This window comes from Dama dama, chromosome X, assembly GCF_033118175.1.
Source record: "Dama dama isolate Ldn47 chromosome X, ASM3311817v1, whole genome shotgun sequence".
Taxonomy (NCBI): Eukaryota; Metazoa; Chordata; class Mammalia; order Artiodactyla; family Cervidae; genus Dama; species Dama dama.
The window spans coordinates 115,983,415-116,005,436 of record NC_083714.1 but is presented as its reverse complement, the minus strand read 5'-3'; the positions used below and the strand labels follow the sequence as shown (position 1 = coordinate 116,005,436).

At 49.0% G+C, this 22,022-nt stretch overlaps 3 protein-coding genes across 3 annotated transcripts; all 3 read left to right on the top strand.

Annotated features, from left to right (window-relative positions):
• The first annotated feature begins 4,493 nt into the window (after positions 1-4,493).
• LOC133052825 (ferritin heavy chain-like) lies at positions 4,494-5,150 on the top strand. Its single transcript, XM_061137662.1, has one exon. It carries the CDS (start codon positions 4,494-4,496, stop codon positions 5,148-5,150), a length of 657 nt encoding a protein of 218 aa, XP_060993645.1.
• A 6,874-nt stretch (positions 5,151-12,024) lies between these two features.
• On the top strand, positions 12,025-12,705 carry LOC133052823 (ferritin heavy chain-like). Its single transcript, XM_061137661.1, has one exon. The coding sequence runs from the start codon at positions 12,025-12,027 to the stop codon at positions 12,703-12,705; it is 681 nt and encodes a 226-aa protein (XP_060993644.1).
• Positions 12,706-19,562: 6,857 nt separating this feature from the next.
• On the top strand, positions 19,563-20,219 carry LOC133052822 (ferritin heavy chain-like). The gene has a single exon (XM_061137660.1). The coding sequence runs from the start codon at positions 19,563-19,565 to the stop codon at positions 20,217-20,219; it is 657 nt and encodes a 218-aa protein (XP_060993643.1).
• The last annotated feature ends 1,803 nt before the right edge of the window (positions 20,220-22,022 follow it).

The following is a 22,022-nucleotide window of genomic DNA, read 5'->3' as shown; positions in this document are numbered from 1 at the left end:
TGGCTAGGAAGGAATTATCTTTCTCATTTCACCATGACTGAATTTGAATATTTACTTTAAATGAGGATTAAGTCTCTTCACTTAAATTTCTAGAAAATGTGCTTGTTACTTTGTTCTTAGACAACCGGGGTCTTTTCACTCTGTTTCATTCTCTGCTCACATTGAGGATCACTCCTCTTTCTTTGATGGGCATTCCCTGGTGGCTCAGAGGGTAAATAATCTGTCAGTAATGCAGGAGACCCAGGTTTAGTCCCTGGGTCAGGGAGATCCCTGGGAGAAGGGAATGTCCACCCATTCCAGGCTTCTTGCCTGGAGAATTCCATGAACAGAGTAGCCTAGCAGCTACAGTGTATGAGGTCGCAAAGGGTAGGACGCGACTCAGTGACTAACACTTTCATTTTCCTCTATCTGACAATGTCTCAGATCCTACACATGTTATACATCAATTCACTGTTCTCCTCCAGATAGCAGCAAGCATCATGTGAGTAGCTGTATATCTTTATCACTAGAAATTGACTTTTCAGTTGTGCTAGGGCTTCATTACTGCACAGGCTTTTCTCTAGTTGTGATACGTGGGTTTCTTACAGTGGTGGCTTCGCCTCTTGCACACCATGGGCTTCAGGTGCTTGGACTTCAGTCATTGGTGCACATGGGCTCAGCAGCTGTGGTTCCCCAGCTCTAGAGCACTGGTTCAGTAGTTGTGATGCACAGGCTGAGGTGCTCTGCGAAATGTGGAATCTTCCCAGATCAGAGATCAAACCCAGGTCTCCTGCTTTGGCAGAAGGAGTCTTTACTACTGAACCACCAAGGAAGTCTGATGGTCTTTCTTACTCTCCTGTTTTGGAGAAACAGTTTGGTGTCATGGATTCTACCACATAGATGGCCTGGGTTCAAATCCCATTCTAGCCACTTACTAAATTGAGGGCATGGGGGAATATTAATTACCTTCACTGTGCCTCTGTTTTCTCATATGTAGAATAGGGATCAAAAAACTATTGCTTAAAAGAGTAGACCGAGAAGGCAGTTGCACCCCACTCCAGTACTCTTGCCTGGAAAACCACATGGACGCAGAAGCTGGTAGGCGGCAGTCCATGGGGTCGCTAAGAGTTGGACACGACTGAGCAACTTCACTTTCACTTTTCACTTTCATGCATTAGAGAAGGAAATTGCAACTCTCTCCAGTGTTCTTTCTGGAAAATCCCAAGACGGGGGAGCCTGGTGGGCTGCTGTCTATTGGGTCTCACAGACTTGGACACAACTGAAGCAACTTAGCAGCAGAAGCAAAAGAGTAGATGGTTTATTATATTGTAAAGGTTTACTTTAACTTTAAACATATTTAAAATTCAGTTCAGTCGCACAGTCGTCTCCGACTCTTTGCGCCCTTATGAATCGCACCACGCCAGGCGAACCTGTCCATCACAAACTCCCAGAGTTTACTCAAACTGATGCCCATCGAGTCAGATCTTTTAAATTCGCCTCAGACAGGGCAGTATCAAACGAAACAAGTTCCCAAAGTGCTAGATGACCAAGGTCAACCCAGGGCATTTGTACATGTACATTCTCCAGTTTCCACCTCACATCTTATATAATTGGTGGAGAAAGAAATGGATATGAAGGACACAGCTTTCTGTATATGCCCAAATGCCCTATTCCCTTACAGAGGGAAGATTTAACAAAGTTAAATGCCCAAGTGACATTCTTACCAGAAAAAGGAGACACTAAAGTACTTCTAGGTCAAACCTGCACCCTCCAAGCTCTGCTATGAAAATGGAGAGACAATCTTCAACCAGAAGTCCCTGGAGAAACTCTACAAAAGGTAAGAGCAGATGCTTGAGTTTAGGGGAAGCCAGGAAGAGCCGAGACCACTGACCCAGTTGTAGGAAAACGCCAGCTCGGTGCCAAGGATCGGAACTCAAAAAGCAATAGCCTTTAAAGAGGCATGTGAAGTATAAAGCCTCTGACAACCACCTTTATTAAATGCCAAGTAATCCAAAGTTAGTAGTGTACTGTTAGTCACTCAGTCGTTTAAGACTCTGTGCGACCTTATGGACTATAGCCCGCCAGGCTGCTCTGTCCATGGGATTCTCCAGACAAGAATACCAGAGTAGGTAGCCATTCCCTTCTCCAGGGGATCCTGCTGACCCAGGGATCAAACCCATGTCTTGCACCTTGCAGGCAGGTTCTTTAGCCTCTGAATCAACAGGGAAACCCTTTAAAGGCAATGGGCCCTCTGGAAGCAACAGCCAAATGATACTTGCCCTCCAGTATCAACATCGAATAGGGCTACAGGCCAACTGGCCCTATGATCGCTCCTACATAAAACCCATCTGGATATGGGGAATGCGCTCCCACGATCTGTGCAGGGATTGCCCTCATGCTTGTGCCTAATTAGCATCCATAAGATCGCCTCAGGCCTGGGATATAAATGTGCCCTGAATATCCAAGTGCTTTGGATGAGCTCTTCCAGGAAGGAAAGGACAGTCACTTATTCCACTGCTAAAGATGCTCCTGATGACCCCACAGAGCTCTCAACAGTTTGTTCCACAAGCAGCAGGCATCAGATATACCCTTCAGCCCTCAAGGAAGCCTCTACGTTATATCAGGCCAGCCTATGCCCAGCCGATGACCAATACTGCATATCCACATGGGTTCCCACCCCTGGGTGGCCTCCACTCCAGAGGACCTCACTCGCGAGACAGACTCACCGCTGGAGATGATACCATCGCAGGTGACATCATCCCAGGCCAGGAGTTCACCACTGGAAACACCTATGCCTCGTCCACTGGAGATGACACCCCAGGGCCATGGTACCATGTTGGAGATGCAGCTGCTCACCCAGATGGCTTGCTCCCCAGTTCACATTGTGGAACACTGCAACGGGGACTGAGACGTTCCTGAAACAACGGACTAAGTGCACTGCCCAATGAACCGGAGGATGAGCCGCTATGATGTTACCTGGCGGAACTTGCTGGGTGCTTGCTGACTGACCCAACCCTAGACCAAGAGGCCCCTCAGACTGTCAGTCCGTTCTCAGCCCAAAAGGACCACCCAGAAACAGACAGCGGCCCTGCCTACAGCACCTGAAGGCCGTTCAGGTCCTCACCTCCTAGATCTGCTGTCTCAGCATCACAGGCTGGGCTGTACTCTAAGCGCCTGAGTTGTTTTGTTTTGTTTGCCTGCACTGGGTCTTAGCTGTAGTATGTGAGGTCTAGTTCCCCAACCAGGGATTGAACCCAGGCCCCCTGCACTGGGAGCTTGGAGTTGTAGCCACTGGAATATCAGGGAAGTCCCCTGAGATGTTGTTTTTTTAAATTTGTTTTGTTGTAAACTAAGTGCCTGATCTTAAGCTGCTGATTCCCACGGCAGCCACATCACAGACAGCTGTCTAAAATAAACAGTGCCAGCGACCAGACTAGATGAAAGCCAGGCTTCCCCATCACAGAAGTTTCCTTTGTTTTAGACATCACTGGTTGACTAGGATAACTGACCATCTGACCACTTGTTTTTCCTGTTTGACATTTTAATTCATGCTCATGTTTTAAATTCACCAAGAAAGACTCAATCTGTAACACACTAGGCATCCCATCCTAGCCCCCAGTAGAAGCACCCCAGGCTGCACGTTTCCTCACTTTCTAACCCTGACCTTGCTGGGCAGCCTGCCGCATGCCATGCATCCTCCAGGACCTGTGAGTAATGAGCCATGTTTTCTTTGCAAAGTTCCCTAAGGGTTGTTCCTGAGGCACCTCTTGCAATCATAATAAGAACCACACCGCTGGGGGAGGGGGGGCGGTGAAATCACAATTAAAAGAGTACAAGTGTTATTCGTTCAGTCGTGTCGGAATCTGTGCAACCCCATTGACTATAGCCCACCAGGCTCCTCTGTCCATGGGATTTTCCAGGCCAGCGTGCCAGAGTAGGTAGCCATTCCCTTCTCCAGAGGATCTTCCAGATGCACGGATCGAACCTGGGTCCTTTACTCCCAAATATGGATGGACACATGTTTACCAGATATTTGACAGAAGTGAAAGAGGCCATGATCAATACAAAGAACTATTTCTGGAGGAAAAAAGAAAAACAAATATACTACAGGAAACAGAAGGGGACATTTCCAAAAATTCCAAATTCATATTCTCAGAACTGTAAAGATGACAGTGGGTTTATTCAATGGGAACATGTTGCTATAAAAGGGAGCAATTAGAAAATAAGAGAAAGTCCTTGGAAAAAAGTATTAGGCAAATGGAAAACTTCCTAGATGCGAAGTACTCAGCTTAAAGCGGCGCTGCCTCACCCTGCCTTTGATAGACAGTGGTCTCGCCCCGCCCACACAACCCGCCCACAGATCCCACCCCCTCACGTGACCTCTTCCTTAACCAATCTCAAGCCCAGGCACTGACCCCGCCCAACGGACGCCATTACCCCTCCACCCCAGAGCCGGAACGCAGCCACCTGCCCTCTGGCCCGGAGGTCGCCGCTGGCCGCCCACACCGTCCACCATGGGAAGGTTCCGACGAGTCTGCTGGCGCCCGCGTACCCGCCGATTCCAGCCCTGCAGACGCTTCATCCGAGCCGCCATTCCCTGGTTCTTGGAGTGGCCCTCCGTGCTGCCCACATCGCCCTCACAGGTGCGTCAGACCTACGGCCCTGAGTGTGAGGCCGCAGTCAACAGCCACGCCGCCCTGGTGTTCCACGCCTCCTTCCAGTGCCTGGCCGTGGCCTTCTACCTCGACCATGATGACGTGGCCCTGAAGCATTTCTCCCGCTTCTTCCTGCTCCGCTGCCACGAGCACAGCAACACAGCTGCGAGCCTGATGTTCCTGCAGAACCGGCGTGGGGGCCGCCTCTGCTTCCTCGACATCAGAAAGCCCGAGACCCAAAAGTGGGAGAGCGGACTCCAGGCCATGCAAGACACGCTGCACCTGGAGAAGTGCCTCAACCAGAGCCTGCTCGACCTGCACCAGCTGGCCACCGAGAGCAGCGACACTGACTTGTACCTCTTCGTGGGGACCGGCTACCTGGACCAGCAGGTCAAGTTCATCAAGGATCTGGAGGACCTCGTCCGCCACCTGAGCAATGCGGGGTACCCGGAAGGGGCCCTGGTAGAGTACTTCTCTGACAAGCTCACCCTGGGTGTCAGCAACAAGAAGGACTGAGTCTGGACTGAACTTTCCCCCGAGTCTGGGGTGACTGCCCAAGGTCACCCTGCCTGCTGTGCAGACCGCAGTATTGCCCTTTGCAGAATAAGTTCACTTAAGTTTTCCTTCTTTCAGTGTTGCCAGTTCTTCCAGTAAACTAATTGCGTCCTAAAGAAATAAAGGTCCCTTGTTGATTCATGCGTGCAAATCCTTAACCTTTCAAGTTTTAAAACAGGTATCCAGGAGTCTCTTGAGCTACCAATGCCCTGTCCACAGGAAGCTCAGCATCTCCACAGAGGGAGGGAAGAAGGGGTTCCATGGGACCCTGAACAATACAAAATGTACCTTCCCCTAATAAACAGTGTGGTATATGGGGTGGGTGTGTGTGAGGTGAGGCCCTGGTGAATGTGGGTGCCTGTGAATAGATGAGCTATAAAAATATGGCCTGAAAATCATGATTGGGGTTGATCTCCAGAACCTATGAAGCGAAAGGGATTGGGGAGGGAATGAAATAAAGGGGTCTTCATTTTGTTTGAAGCAGAATTCTGGGTAGGAAGATGGGTGTCCGGGATGCTGGCACGGCAGAGTCCCTCGCTGACAAGCTCACCCTGGGCTACAGTGACAATCTAAGGGTAGCAGGGCTGGCTTTCCTAGAGACACATTTCCTGCGGTCACCACTGTTGAGCATGGATGTTGCCCTTACAAATTTCCAGGTATGATTCTTTACTTGAACTGTACCACCCTGTGATAAAGTAGACTGGTACCACTCAAAATTTACCTCAAGTCTATTCAGGATGATTCTCTATAGCATTTCTAGGATCAAAAATATAAGCTGATGAAGGAAGGTCAATTTGTGATAGTGAATATCAAGTAAACTGAATCCCCCTGTATAGGAAGTCAGTGGTACTGGCTGCACTGACCTATGTAGAGGGGGAAGAGTTGAAGCTGGGAGACCAGTTAATAGGTATCACAGCTGGTCCAGGTGAAAGATAATGGTGGCTGGACTGGAGTGGAGGTTCAAGAAATGAAGAGATGTAGACACACTGCAGATAGATTTGGATACATGAGCAAGGTTTCTTCATGGAGCAGAGAGGAACAGGGAGATATGAAGAAAATAATCTCATTTCGCCTGGGTTGATGGTGGTGCCATTTGATCAACTTGGGGTCTTTTGCCAGGGACACAGCAGAGATGGAAGTTTGGAGAAGGCATGTCATGTCAAATTCTGAGATGCATATTAGACATCCAAGTGGAACTGTCATGCAGGTAGCCAGAAAAATGAATCTGGAGTTCAGAGTGGATGTCAGCTTTAGAAACAGACCTATGGGAGACATCATGATGCCTATATAGGTTGTGTTGTGGTCAAGGGAGTGGAAAACCTCAGTGGAGAGCAGACTGGGAGGATGGCAGAGCCCAAGCCCAGGGTAACTAACATGTAGAAGCAGGGCTGAGGTGATGAAACACCCAGAGGGGTGCCGACCTCACCTTGACCTTTAGCTCACTGCAGACTCTGCCCACCTGTGCCCACACCCCGTGGCCCCAAATCAGCCTGTTCGGGACCTCAGTGTGGCCTCCTGGGGTCGCCTTTCAGAATGGGGAGAAGACTGTACTTTTTATCCTTTTCTGACTGTGCAGAAAGAAATTTTCCAATTTAAAGAAAAAAATGATCTCTTACGAAAATGATAGGGACTTCCCTGGTGGTCCAGTGGTTAAGAAGCTGCCATCCAACACAGGGGATATGGCTTCGATCTCTGGTCTGGGAATTATGATCCCACATGCCTCAGGAGAACTAAGGCCATGTACAGCAGCAAAGACCCAGCACAGCCAAAAAAAAAAAAAAAAAAAAATCTTTAATTTTTTCCTCTTCCCCTTTAAAAATTCAGCCTCTTGGTCAACTCTATTTGATCAGATGAAGTCTCTACACATGTAAACCCTAATATTGCTTTTGCCTACTAAAAACACTCAAAATATGTTTCTTCCATGACTAGGTGTGGTTAATAAGGCAAAAGTTAATATTTTTACAGACCTTGCCTGTCTTATCAAGGACAGGCAGGTGGTCCTTGATAAGACAGGGTCTTCAGATTGACACAAGGTCAATTTGAGACTCCCTAAAGTTTGCAAACTGCTTTGAATATTTACAAATATTCCTCCCTGTAGCTCAGACAGTAAACAATCTGCCCGCAATGTGGGAGACCTGTGTCTGATCCCTGGGTCAGAAAAATCCCCTGGAGAAAGGAATGGCAACCCACTTCAGTATTCTTCCTGGAGAAAACCATGGACAGAGGAGCCTGGTTAGCTACAGTCCATGGGATCGCAGAGAGTCGGACACGATGGATCGAATAACTCTTATTTTGAATTCTTACAAATATATAAACAAGCTTGGCTACCAAGGAATTAACTTTCCCATTTCACCATGACTGCACTTGAAGATTTTTTTTAAATGAGGATTAAGTCTCCTCACTTAAATTTCCAGAAAATGTGCTTGTTCCTTTGTTCTTAGACAACCGGGGTCTTTTCACTCTGTTTCATTCTCTGCTCACATTGAGGATCACTCCTCTTTCTTTGATGGGCATTCCCTGGTGGCTCAGACGGTAAAGAATCTGCCTGCAATGCAGGAGACCCGGCTTTAGTCCCTGGGTCAGGGAGATCCCTGGGAGAAGGGAATGTCCACCCATTCCAGGCTTCTTGCCTGGAGAATTCCATGAACAGAGTAGCCTAGCCACTACAGTCGATGGGGTTGCAAAGGGTGGGACGCGACTGAGTGACTACCACTTTCGTTTTCCTCTCTCTGACAGTGTCTCAGATCCTACATATGTCATATGTCAATTCACTGTTCTCTTCTAGATAGCAGCAAGCACCAGGTGAGAAGCTGTTGATCTTTATCACTAGAAATTGACTTTTCGGTTGTGCTAGGGCTTCGTTACTGCGCAGGCTTTTCTCTAGTTGCGGTATGTGGGTTTCTTACGGCGGTGGCTTCGCCTCTTGCACACCAAGGCAAGGTGTGCTTACCTTGAGGCTCGAGGCGCTTGGACTTCAGTAGTTGGTGCACATGGGCTCAGCAGCTGTGGTTCCCCAGCTCTAGAGCACCGGTTCAGTAGTTGTGATGCGGAGGCTGAGGTGCTCTGCAAAATGTGGGATCTTCCCAGGTCAGAGATCAAACCCAGGTCTCCTGCTTTGGCAGGCGGAGTCTTTCCCACCGAGCCACCAGGGAAGCCTAAAGGTCCTTCTTACTCCCCTGTTTTAGAGAAACAGTTTGCTGTCGTGGATTCTACCACATAGATGGCCTGGGTTCAAATCCCATTCTAGCCACTTACTAAATTGAGGGCATGGGGGAATGTTAATTTCTTTTTTTTTTTTTTTTAATTAGTTGGAGGCTAATTACTTCACAACATTTCAGTGGGTTTTGTCATACATTGATATGAATCAGCCATAGAGTTACACGTATTCCCCATGCCTCTGTTTTCTCATGTGTAAAATAGGGATCGAAAAACTATTGCTTAAAAGAGTAGATAGAGAAGGCAATGACACCCCACTCCAGTACTCTTGCCTGGAAAAGCCCATGGACAGAGAAGCCTGCTAGGCGGCAGTCCATGGGGTCGCTAAGAGTCGGACGCGACTGAGGAACTTCCCTTTCACTTTTCACTTTCGTGCATTAGAGAAGGAAATCGCAACTCTCTCCAGTGTTCTTGACTGGAACATCCCAGGACAGGGGAGCCTGGTGGGCTGCTGTCTATGGGGTCGCACAGACTTGGACACGACTGAAGTGCCTTAGCAGCAGCAGTAAAAGAGTAGATGGTTTCTTATATTGTAAATGTTTAATTTAAATTTAAACATATTTAAAATTAGTATCTCTTAAATTGCCCTCAGGCAGGGCATTATCCAACAAAACAAGTTCCCAAAGCGCTAGATGACCAAGGTCAACCCAGGGCATTCCTACATGGACACACTCTCCATTTTCCACCTCAGATGTATGCAATTGGGGGAGAAAAAAAAAAGCATATATAGGACGCAGCTTTCTGTATCTGCCTGAATGGACTATTCCCTTCCTGGGGGAACATTTAACAAAGTTAAATGCCCAAGTGACATTGTCACCAGAGAAAGGAGACACTAAAGTACTCCTAGGTCAAGCCTCCACCCTCCAAACTGTGCTATGACAATGGAGAGACAAACTTCAACCAGAAGTCCCTGGAGAAATTCTACCAAAGGTAAGAGTTGCGGGGAGGCCAGCAAGAGCCAAGACCACTGACGTAGTAGTAGGAAAACGCCAGCTCGGTGCCAAGTATCAGAACTCAAAAAGCAATAGCCTTTAAAGAGGCACGTGAAGTATAAAGCCTCTGACAACCACCTTTATTAAATGCCAAGTAATCCAAAGTTAGTAGTGTACTGCTAGTCACTCAGTCGTGTAAGATTCTTTGCAACCTTATGGACTGTAGCCCACTAGGCTGCTCTGTCCATGGGATTCTCCAGACAAGAATACTGCATTGGGTAGCCATTCTCTTCTCCAGGGGATCCTGCCGACCCAGGGATCAAACCCATGTCGCCCACCTTGCAGGCAAGTTCTTTGGCCTCTGAAGCACCAGGGAAGCCCTTTAAAGGCAATGGGCTCTCTGGAAGCAACAGCCAAACGATACTTGCCCTCCAGTATCAACATCAAATAGGGCTACAAGTCCAGTTGCCCCATGATCGCTCCTACATAAAACCCATCTGGATATGGGGAATGTGCTCCCAGGATCTGTGCAGGGACTGCCCTCATGGCTGTGCCGAAGTAGCATCAATAGATCGCCTCAGGCCTGGGATGTAAATGTGCCCAGAATGTCCATGTGCTTTGGATGAGCTCTTCCAGGAAGGAAAGGACAGTCACTCATTCCACTGCTAAAGATGCCCCTGATGACCCCACAGAGCTCTCAACAGTTTGTTCCACAAGCAGCAGGCATCAGATATACCCTTCAGCCCTCAAGGAAGCCTCTACGTTATATCAGGCCAGCCTGTGCCCAGCCGATGACCAATACTGCATATCCACATGGGTTCCCACCGCTGGGTGGCCTCCACTCCAGAGGACCTCACTCGTGAGTGAGACAGACTCATCGCTGGAGATGATACCACTCCCGGGGGCCATATCCCAGGCCAGGAGCTCACCACTGGAGACACCTATGCCTCGTCCACTGGAGATGACATCCCAGAGCCATGGTACCATGTTGGAGATGTAGCTGCTCACCCAGATGGCTTGCTCCCCAGTTCACATTGTGGAACACTGCAACGGGGACTGAGACGTTCCTGAAACAATGGACTAAGTGCACTGCCCGCTGGCACCGGAGGACGAGCCACTATGATGTTACCTGGCGGAACTTGCTGGATGTTGCCTGGGTGACCCAACCCTAGACCAAGAGGCCCTTCAGACTGTCAGTCCGTTCTCAGGCCAAAAGGACCACCCAGAAACAGACAGCGGCCCTGCCTACAGCACCTGAAGGCCGTTCAGGTCCTCACCTCCTAGATCTGCTGTCTCAGCATCACAGGCTGGGCTGTACTCTTCAGCGCCTGAGTTGTTTTGTTTTGTTTGCCTGCACTGGGTCTTAGCTGTGGTATGTGGGATCTGGTTCCCCAACCAGGGACTGAACCCAGGCCCCCCGCACTGGGAGTTTGGAGTTGTAGCCACTGGAATACCAGGGAAGTCCCCTGAGTTGTCTTTTGTTTGTTTGTTTGATTTTTATTGTAAACTAAGTGCCTGATCTTAAGCTGCTGATTGCCACGGCAGCCACATCACAGACAGCTGTCTAAAATAAACAGTGCCAGCGACCAGACTAGATGAAAGCCAGGCTTCCCCATCACAGAAGTTTCCTTTGTTTTAGACACCACTGGTTGACTAGGACAGCTGACCATCTGACCACTTGTTTTTCCCGTCTGACATTTTAATTCACGCTCATGTTTTCAATTCACCAAGAAAGACTCCATCTGTAACACACTAGGCATCCCATCCTAGCCCCCAGTAAAAGTAGCCCAGGCTGCACGTGTCCTCCCTTTCTACCCATGACCTGGTTGGGCAGCCTGACGCATGCCATGCATCCTCCAGGACCTGTGAGTAATGAGCCATGTTTTCTTTGCAAAGTTCCCTAAGGGTTGTTCCTGAGGCACCTCTTGCAATCATAATAAGAACCACAAGGCGGGGTGGGAGGGGGGCGGTGAAATCACAACGAAAAAAGTGCAAGTGTTAGTCGTTCAGTCGTGTGAGACTCTGTGCGACCCCACTGACTTTAGCCCGCCAGGCTCCTCTGTCCAAGGGATTCTCCAGGCCAGCGTACCGGAGTAAGTAGCCATTCCCTTCTCCAGAGGAACTTCCAGATGCACGGGATCGAACCTGGGTCCTTTACTCACAAATATGTATGGACACATGTTTACCAGATATTTGACAGAAGTGAAAGAGGCCATGATGAATAAACAGAACTATTTCTGGAGAAAAAACAACAACAACAGAAAAAACAACGATACGACAGGAAACAGAAGAGAACATTACCAAAAATTCCAAATTCATATTCTCAGAACTGTAAAGATGACAGTGGGCTTATAAAATGGGAACAGGGTGCTATAAAAGGGAGCAATTAGATAATAAGAGAAAGTCCTTGGGAAAAAAGTATTACGGCAAATGGAAAACTTTGTAGATGCGAAGCACTCAGCTCAAAGCGGCTCTGCCTCACCTTGTCTTTCATAGACAGTGGTCTAGCCCCGCCCACAGATCCCGCCCACGGACCCCGCCCACTCACGGGACCTCTTCCTTAGCCAATCTCAAGCCTAGGCACTGACCCCGCCCAGCGGCCGCCATTACCCCTCCAGCCCAGAGCCCGCACCCAGCCACCTGCCCTCTAGCTCTGAGCTCGCCTCCGGCCGCCCACACCGTCCACCATGGGAACGGTTCGACGAGTCCGCTGGCGCCGGCGCCCGCGCCCGCGCCCGCGCCCGCATCCCGGCCGATTCCAGCCCGGCAGACACCTCATCCGAGCCGCCATTTCCTGGTTCTTGGAGTGGCCCGCCGTGCTGCCCACACCGCCCTCACAGGTGCGTTGCAACTACCGCCCTGAGTGTGAGGCCGCGGTCCACAAGCACGCCGCCCTGGAGTCACACGCCTCCTTCCAGTGCCGGGCCGTGGCCTTCTACCTCGACTGTGATGATGTGGCCCTGAAGAATTTCTCCCGCTTCCTTCTGCTCCGCTCCCACCAGCACAGCAGGACAGCCGAGAGCCTGGCGTTGCTGCAGAACCAGCGTGGGGGCCGCGTCTGCTTCCTCGACATCAGACAGCCCGAGACCCAAAAGTGGGAGAGCGGACGCCAGGCCATGCAAGACACCCTGCACCTGGAGAAGTGCGTCAACCAGAGCCTCCTCGACCTGCACCAGCTGGCCATTGAGAGCTGCGACGCCGACCTGTGCCACTGCCTGGGGACCGGCTACCCGGACCAGCAGGTCAAGTTCATCAAGGAGCTGGAGGACCATGTCAGCAGCCTGAGCAACGCGGGGTCCCCGGAAGGTGCCCTGGCAGAGTACTTCTCTGACAAGCTCACCCTGGGAGATGGCGACAAGGAGGACTGAGGCTGGACTGGACTTTCCCCTGAGTCCTGGGTGAGTGCCCACGGTCACCCTGCCTGCCATGAAGTCTGCAGTATTGCCCCTGCAGAATAAGTTCACTTAAGTTTTCCTTCTTTCAGTGTTGCCAGTTCTTCCAGTAAACTAATTGCTTCCTAAAGAAATAAAGGTCCCTTGTTGATTCACGCGTGCAAACCCTTCACCTTTCAAGTTTTCAAACAGGTATCTGGGAGTCTCTTGAGTTACCAATGCCCTGTCCACAGGAAGCTCAGCATCTCCACAGAGGGAGGGAAGAAGGGGATGCATGGGACCCTGAACAATACAAAATGTACCTTCCCCTAATAAACAGTGTGGTATATGCGGTGGGTGTGGGTGAGGTGAGGCCCTGGTGAATGTGGGTGCCTGTGAATAGATGAGCTATAAAAATATGGCCTGAAAATCATGATTGGGGTTGATCTCCAGAAATAATGAAGCAAACGGGATTGGGGAGGGAATGAAATAAAGGGGTCTTCATTTTGTTTGAAGCAGAATTCTGGGTAGGAAGATGGGTGTCCGGGATGCTGGCACAGCAGAGTCCCTCGCTGACAAGCTCACCCTGGGCTACAGTGACAATCTAAGGGTAGCAGGGCTGGCTTTCCTAGAGACACATTTCCTGCGGTCACCACTGTTGAGCATGGATGTTGCCCTTACAAAACTTCCACGTGTGATTCTTTACTTGAACTGTACCACCCTGTGATAAAGTAGACTGGTACCACTCAAAATTTACCTCAAGTCTATTCAGGATGATTCTCTATAGCCTTTCTAGGATCAAAAATATAAGCTGATGAAGGAAGGTCAATTTGTGATAGTGAATATCAAGTAAACTGAATGCCCCTGTATAGGAAGTCAGTGGTACTGGCTGCATTGAACTATGTAGAGGGGGAAGAGTTGAAGCTGGGAGACCAGTTAATAGGTATCACAGCTGGTCCAGGTGAAAGATAATGGTGGCTGGACTGGAGTGGAGGTTCAAGAAATGAAGAGATGTAGACACACTGCAGATAGATTTGGATACATGAGCAAGGTTTCTTCATGGAGCAGAGAGGAACAGGGAGATATGAAGAAAATAATCTCATTTCGCCTGGGTTGATGGTGGTGCCATTTGATCAATTTGGGGTCTTTTGCCAGGGACACAGCAGAGATGGAAGTTTGGAGAAGGCATGTCATGTCAAAATCTGAGATGCATATTAGACATCCAAGTGGAACTGTCATGCAGGTAGCCAGAAAAATGAATCTGGAGTTCAGAGTGGATGTCAGCTTTAGAAACAGACCTATGGGAGACATCATGATGCCTATATAGGTTGTGTTGTAGTCAAGGGAGTGGAAAACCTCAGTGGAAAGCGGACTGGGAGGATGGCAGAGCCCAAGCCCAGGGTAACTAACATGTAGAAGCAGGGCTGAGGTGATGAAACACCCAGAGGGGTGCTGACCTCACCTTGACCTTTAGCTCACTGCAGACTCTGCCCACCTGTGCCCACACCCCGTGGCCCCAAATCAGCCTGTTCGGGACCTCAGTGTGGCCTCCTGGGGTCGCCTTTCAGAATGGGGAGAAGACTGTACTTTTTATCCTTTTCTGACTGTGCAGAAAGAAATTTTCCAATTTAAAGAAAAAAATGATCTCTTACGAAAATGATAGGGACTTCCCTGGTGGTCCAGTGGTTAAGAAGCTGCCATCCAACACAGGGGATATGGCTTCGATCTCTGGTCTGGGAATTATGATCCCACATGCCTCAGGAGAACTAAGGCCATATGAAGCCGCAAAGACCCAGCACAGCCAAAAAAAATAAAAAAATCTTTAATTTTTACCTCTTCCCCTTTAAAAATTCAGCCTCTAAGTCAACTCTATTTGATCAGATGAAGTCTCTACACAAGTAACCCTAATATTGCGTTTGCCTAACAAAAACGCTCAAAATTAAAAAAAACAAAAAAAAACTCAAAATGTGCTTCTTTGTGCCTCGGTGTAGTTAATAAGGCAAAAGTTAAAATTTTACAGATCTTGCCTGTAAAAGATGGTCCTTGATAAGACAGGGTCCTCAGATTGACACATGGTCAATCTGAGTCTCCCTAGTTTGCAAACTCCTTTGAATATTTACAAATATTCCTCCCTGTAGCTCAGACCGTAAACAATCTGCCTGCAATGTGGGAGACCTGGTTTTGATCCCTGCGTCAGAAAAATCCCCTGGAGAAAGGAATGGCAACCCACAGGAGTATTCTTGCCTGGAGAATTCCATGGACAGAGGAGCCTGGTTGGCTACAGTCCATGGGAATCACAGAGTTGTACATGACAGATCGAGTAACTCTTACTTTGGATGTCTACAAATATATAAATAAGCTTGGCTAGGAAGGAATTATCTTTCTCATTTCACCATGACTGAATTTGAATATTTACTTTAAATGAGGATTAAGTCTCTTCACTTAAATTTCTAGAAAATGTGCTTGTTACTTTGTTCTTAGACAACCGGGGTCTTTTCACTCTGTTTCATTCTCTGCTCACATTGAGGATCACTCCTCTTTCTTTGATGGGCATTCCCTGGTGGCTCAGAGGGTAAATAATCTGTCAGTAATGCAGGAGACCCAGGTTTAGTCCCTGGGTCAGGGAGATCCCTGGGAGAAGGGAATGTCCACCCATTCCAGGCTTCTTGCCTGGAGAATTCCATGAACAGAGTAGCCTAGCAGCTACAGTGTATGAGGTCGCAAAGGGTAGGACGCGACTCAGTGACTAACACTTTCATTTTCCTCTATCTGACAATGTCTCAGATCCTACACATGTTATACATCAATTCACTGTTCTCCTCCAGATAGCAGCAAGCATCATGTGAGTAGCTGTATATCTTTATCACTAGAAATTGACTTTTCAGTTGTGCTAGGGCTTCATTACTGCACAGGCTTTTCTCTAGTTGTGATACGTGGGTTTCTTACAGTGGTGGCTTCGCCTCTTGCACACCATGGGCTTCAGGTGCTTGGACTTCAGTCATTGGTGCACATGGGCTCAGCAGCTGTGGTTCCCCAGCTCTAGAGCACTGGTTCAGTAGTTGTGATGCACAGGCTGAGGTGCTCTGCGAAATGTGGAATCTTCCCAGATCAGAGATCAAACCCAGGTCTCCTGCTTTGGCAGAAGGAGTCTTTACTACTGAACCACCAAGGAAGTCTGATGGTCTTTCTTACTCTCCTGTTTTGGAGAAACAGTTTGGTGTCATGGATTCTACCACATAGATGGCCTGGGTTCAAATCCCATTCTAGCCACTTACTAAATTGAGGGCATGGGGGAATATTAATTACCTTCACTGTGCCTCTGTTTTCTCATATGTAGAATAGGGATCAAAAAACTATTGCTTAAAAGAGTAGACCGAGAAGGCAGTTGCACCCCACTCCAGTACTCTTGCCTGGAAAACCACATGGACGCAGAAGCTGGTAGGCGGCAGTCCATGGGGTCGCTAAGAGTTGGACACGACTGAGCAACTTCACTTTCACTTTTCACTTTCATGCATTAGAGAAGGAAATTGCAACTCTCTCCAGTGTTCTTTCTGGAAAATCCCAAGACGGGGGAGCCTGGTGGGCTGCTGTCTATTGGGTCTCACAGACTTGGACACAACTGAAGCAACTTAGCAGCAGAAGCAAAAGAGTAGATGGTTTATTATATTGTAAAGGTTTACTTTAACTTTAAACATATTTAAAATTCAGTTCAGTCGCACAGTCGTCTCCGACTCTTTGCGCCCTTATGAATCGCACCACGCCAGGCGAACCTGTCCATCACAAACTCCCAGAGTTTACTCAAACTGATGCCCATCGAGTCAGATCTTTTAAATTCGCCTCAGACAGGGCAGTATCAAACGAAACAAGTTCCCAAAGTGCTAGATGACCAAGGTCAACCCAGGGCATTTGTACATGTACATTCTCCAGTTTCCACCTCACATCTTATATAATTGGTGGAGAAAGAAATGGATATGAAGGACACAGCTTTCTGTATATGCCCAAATGCCCTATTCCCTTACAGAGGGAAGATTTAACAAAGTTAAATGCCCAAGTGACATTCTTACCAGAAAAAGGAGACACTAAAGTACTTCTAGGTCAAACCTGCACCCTCCAAGCTCTGCTATGAAAATGGAGAGACAATCTTCAACCAGAAGTCCCTGGAGAAACTCTACAAAAGGTAAGAGCAGATGCTTGAGTTTAGGGGAAGCCAGGAAGAGCCGAGACCACTGACCCAGTTGTAGGAAAACGCCAGCTCGGTGCCAAGGATCGGAACTCAAAAAGCAATAGCCTTTAAAGAGGCATGTGAAGTATAAAGCCTCTGACAACCACCTCTATTAAATGCCAAGTAATCCAAAGTTAGTAGTGTACTGTTAGTCACTCAGTCGTTTAAGACTCTGTGCGACCTTATGGACTATAGCCCGCCAGGCTGCTCTGTCCATGGGATTCTCCAGACAAGAATACCAGAGTAGGTAGCCATTCCCTTCTCCAGGGGATCCTGCTGACCCAGGGATCAAACCCATGTCTTGCACCTTGCAGGCAGGTTCTTTAGCCTCTGAATCAACAGGGAAACCCTTTAAAGGCAATGGGCCCTCTGGAAGCAACAGCCAAATGATACTTGCCCTCCAGTATCAACATCGAATAGGGCTACAGGCCAACTGGCCCTATGATCGCTCCTACATAAAACCCATCTGGATATGGGGAATGCGCTCCCACGATCTGTGCAGGGATTGCCCTCATGCTTGTGCCTAATTAGCATCCATAAGATCGCCTCAGGCCTGGGATATAAATGTGCCCTGAATATCCAAGTGCTTTGGATGAGCTCTTCCAGGAAGGAAAGGACAGTCACTTATTCCACTGCTAAAGATGCTCCTGATGACCCCACAGAGCTCTCAACAGTTTGTTCCACAAGCAGCAGGCATCAGATATACCCTTCAGCCCTCAAGGAAGCCTCTACGTTATATCAGGCCAGCCTATGCCCAGCCGATGACCAATACTGCATATCCACATGGGTTCCCACCCCTGGGTGGCCTCCACTCCAGAGGACCTCACTCGCGAGACAGACTCACCGCTGGAGATGATACCATCGCAGGTGACATCATCCCAGGCCAGGAGTTCACCACTGGAAACACCTATGCCTCGTCCACTGGAGATGACACCCCAGGGCCATGGTACCATGTTGGAGATGCAGCTGCTCACCCAGATGGCTTGCTCCCCAGTTCACATTGTGGAACACTGCAACGGGGACTGAGACGTTCCTGAAACAACGGACTAAGTGCACTGCCCAATGAACCGGAGGATGAGCCGCTATGATGTTACCTGGCGGAACTTGCTGGGTGCTTGCTGACTGACCCAACCCTAGACCAAGAGGCCCCTCAGACTGTCAGTCCGTTCTCAGCCCAAAAGGACCACCCAGAAACAGACAGCGGCCCTGCCTACAGCACCTGAAGGCCGTTCAGGTCCTCACCTCCTAGATCTGCTGTCTCAGCATCACAGGCTGGGCTGTACTCTAAGCGCCTGAGTTGTTTTGTTTTGTTTGCCTGCACTGGGTCTTAGCTGTAGTATGTGAGGTCTAGTTCCCCAACCAGGGATTGAACCCAGGCCCCCTGCACTGGGAGCTTGGAGTTGTAGCCACTGGAATATCAGGGAAGTCCCCTGAGATGTTGTTTTTTTAAATTTGTTTTGTTGTAAACTAAGTGCCTGATCTTAAGCTGCTGATTCCCACGGCAGCCACATCACAGACAGCTGTCTAAAATAAACAGTGCCAGCGACCAGACTAGATGAAAGCCAGGCTTCCCCATCACAGAAGTTTCCTTTGTTTTAGACATCACTGGTTGACTAGGATAACTGACCATCTGACCACTTGTTTTTCCTGTTTGACATTTTAATTCATGCTCATGTTTTAAATTCACCAAGAAAGACTCAATCTGTAACACACTAGGCATCCCATCCTAGCCCCCAGTAGAAGCACCCCAGGCTGCACGTTTCCTCACTTTCTAACCCTGACCTTGCTGGGCAGCCTGCCGCATGCCATGCATCCTCCAGGACCTGTGAGTAATGAGCCATGTTTTCTTTGCAAAGTTCCCTAAGGGTTGTTCCTGAGGCACCTCTTGCAATCATAATAAGAACCACACCGCTGGGGGAGGGGGGGCGGTGAAATCACAATTAAAAGAGTACAAGTGTTATTCGTTCAGTCGTGTCGGAATCTGTGCAACCCCATTGACTATAGCCCACCAGGCTCCTCTGTCCATGGGATTTTCCAGGCCAGCGTGCCAGAGTAGGTAGCCATTCCCTTCTCCAGAGGATCTTCCAGATGCACGGATCGAACCTGGGTCCTTTACTCCCAAATATGGATGGACACATGTTTACCAGATATTTGACAGAAGTGAAAGAGGCCATGATCAATACAAAGAACTATTTCTGGAGGAAAAAAGAAAAACAAATATACTACAGGAAACAGAAGGGGACATTTCCAAAAATTCCAAATTCATATTCTCAGAACTGTAAAGATGACAGTGGGTTTATTCAATGGGAACATGTTGCTATAAAAGGGAGCAATTAGAAAATAAGAGAAAGTCCTTGGAAAAAAGTATTAGGCAAATGGAAAACTTCCTAGATGCGAAGTACTCAGCTTAAAGCGGCGCTGCCTCACCCTGCCTTTGATAGACAGTGGTCTCGCCCCGCCCACACAACCCGCCCACAGATCCCACCCCCTCACGTGACCTCTTCCTTAACCAATCTCAAGCCCAGGCACTGACCCCGCCCAACGGACGCCATTACCCCTCCACCCCAGAGCCGGAACGCAGCCACCTGCCCTCTGGCCCGGAGGTCGCCGCTGGCCGCCCACACCGTCCACCATGGGAAGGTTCCGACGAGTCTGCTGGCGCCCGCGTACCCGCCGATTCCAGCCCTGCAGACGCTTCATCCGAGCCGCCATTCCCTGGTTCTTGGAGTGGCCCTCCGTGCTGCCCACATCGCCCTCACAGGTGCGTCAGACCTACGGCCCTGAGTGTGAGGCCGCAGTCAACAGCCACGCCGCCCTGGTGTTCCACGCCTCCTTCCAGTGCCTGGCCGTGGCCTTCTACCTCGACCATGATGACGTGGCCCTGAAGCATTTCTCCCGCTTCTTCCTGCTCCGCTGCCACGAGCACAGCAACACAGCTGCGAGCCTGATGTTCCTGCAGAACCGGCGTGGGGGCCGCCTCTGCTTCCTCGACATCAGAAAGCCCGAGACCCAAAAGTGGGAGAGCGGACTCCAGGCCATGCAAGACACGCTGCACCTGGAGAAGTGCCTCAACCAGAGCCTGCTCGACCTGCACCAGCTGGCCACCGAGAGCAGCGACACTGACTTGTACCTCTTCGTGGGGACCGGCTACCTGGACCAGCAGGTCAAGTTCATCAAGGATCTGGAGGACCTCGTCCGCCACCTGAGCAATGCGGGGTACCCGGAAGGGGCCCTGGTAGAGTACTTCTCTGACAAGCTCACCCTGGGTGTCAGCAACAAGAAGGACTGAGTCTGGACTGAACTTTCCCCCGAGTCTGGGGTGACTGCCCAAGGTCACCCTGCCTGCTGTGCAGACCGCAGTATTGCCCTTTGCAGAATAAGTTCACTTAAGTTTTCCTTCTTTCAGTGTTGCCAGTTCTTCCAGTAAACTAATTGCGTCCTAAAGAAATAAAGGTCCCTTGTTGATTCATGCGTGCAAATCCTTAACCTTTCAAGTTTTAAAACAGGTATCCAGGAGTCTCTTGAGCTACCAATGCCCTGTCCACAGGAAGCTCAGCATCTCCACAGAGGGAAAGAAGTAGGGGTTCCATGGGACCCTGAACAATACAAAATGTACCTTCCCCTAATAAACAGTGTGGTATATGGGGTGGGTGTGTGTGAGGTGAGGCCCTGGTGAATGTGGGTGCCTGTGAATAGATGAGCTATAAAAATATGGCCTGAAAATCATGATTGGGGTTGATCTCCAGAACCTATGAAGCGAAAGGGATTGGGGAGGGAATGAAATAAAGGGGTCTTCATTTTGTTTGAAGCAGAATTCTGGGTAGGAAGATGGGTGTCCGGGATGCTGGCACGGCAGAGTCCCTCGCTGACAAGCTCACCCTGGGCTACAGTGACAATCTAAGGGTAGCAGGGCTGGCTTTCCTAGAGACACATTTCCTGCGGTCACCACTGTTGAGCATGGATGTTGCCCTTACAAATTTCCAGGTATGATTCTTTACTTGAACTGTACCACCCTGTGATAAAGTAGACTGGTACCACTCAAAATTTACCTCAAGTCTATTCAGGATGATTCTCTATAGCATTTCTAGGATCAAAAATATAAGCTGATGAAGGAAGGTCAATTTGTGATAGTGAATATCAAGTAAACTGAATCCCCCTGTATAGGAAGTCAGTGGTACTGGCTGCACTGACCTATGTAGAGGGGGAAGAGTTGAAGCTGGGAGACCAGTTAATAGGTATCACAGCTGGTCCAGGTGAAAGATAATGGTGGCTGGACTGGAGTGGAGGTTCAAGAAATGAAGAGATGTAGACACACTGCAGATAGATTTGGATACATGAGCAAGGTTTCTTCATGGAGCAGAGAGGAACAGGGAGATATGAAGAAAATAATCTCATTTCGCCTGGGTTGATGGTGGTGCCATTTGATCAACTTGGGGTCTTTTGCCAGGGACACAGCAGAGATGGAAGTTTGGAGAAGGCATGTCATGTCAAATTCTGAGATGCATATTAGACATCCAAGTGGAACTGTCATGCAGGTAGCCAGAAAAATGAATCTGGAGTTCAGAGTGGATGTCAGCTTTAGAAACAGACCTATGGGAGACATCATGATGCCTATATAGGTTGTGTTGTAGTCAAGGGAGTGGAAAACCTCAGTGGAGAGCAGACTGGGAGGATGGCAGAGCCCAAGCCCAGGGTAACTAACATGTAGAAGCAGGGCTGAGGTGATGAAACACCCAGAGGGGTGCCGACCTCACCTTGACCTTTAGCTCACTGCAGACTCTGCCCACCTGTGCCCACACCCCGTGGCCCCAAATCAGCCTGTTCGGGACCTCAGTGTGGCCTCCTGGGGTCGCCTTTCAGAATGGGGAGAAGACTGTACTTTTTATCCTTTTCTGACTGTGCAGAAAGAAATTTTCCAATTTAAAGAAAAAAATGATCTCTTACGAAAATGATAGGGACTTCCCTGGTGGTCCAGTGGTTAAGAAGCTGCCATCCAACACAGGGGATATGGCTTCGATCTCTGGTCTGGGAATTATGATCCCACATGCCTCAGGAGAACTAAGGCCATGTACAGCAGCAAAGACCCAGCACA

Excerpts from the sequence above, each read along its gene's own strand:
- LOC133052825 (XM_061137662.1), top strand. The coding sequence starts at position 4,494 with ATGGGAAGGTTCCGACGAGTCTGCTGGCGCCCGCGTACCCGCCGATTC.
- LOC133052823 (XM_061137661.1), top strand. The coding sequence starts at position 12,025 with ATGGGAACGGTTCGACGAGTCCGCTGGCGCCGGCGCCCGCGCCCGCGC.
- LOC133052822 (XM_061137660.1), top strand. The coding sequence starts at position 19,563 with ATGGGAAGGTTCCGACGAGTCTGCTGGCGCCCGCGTACCCGCCGATTC.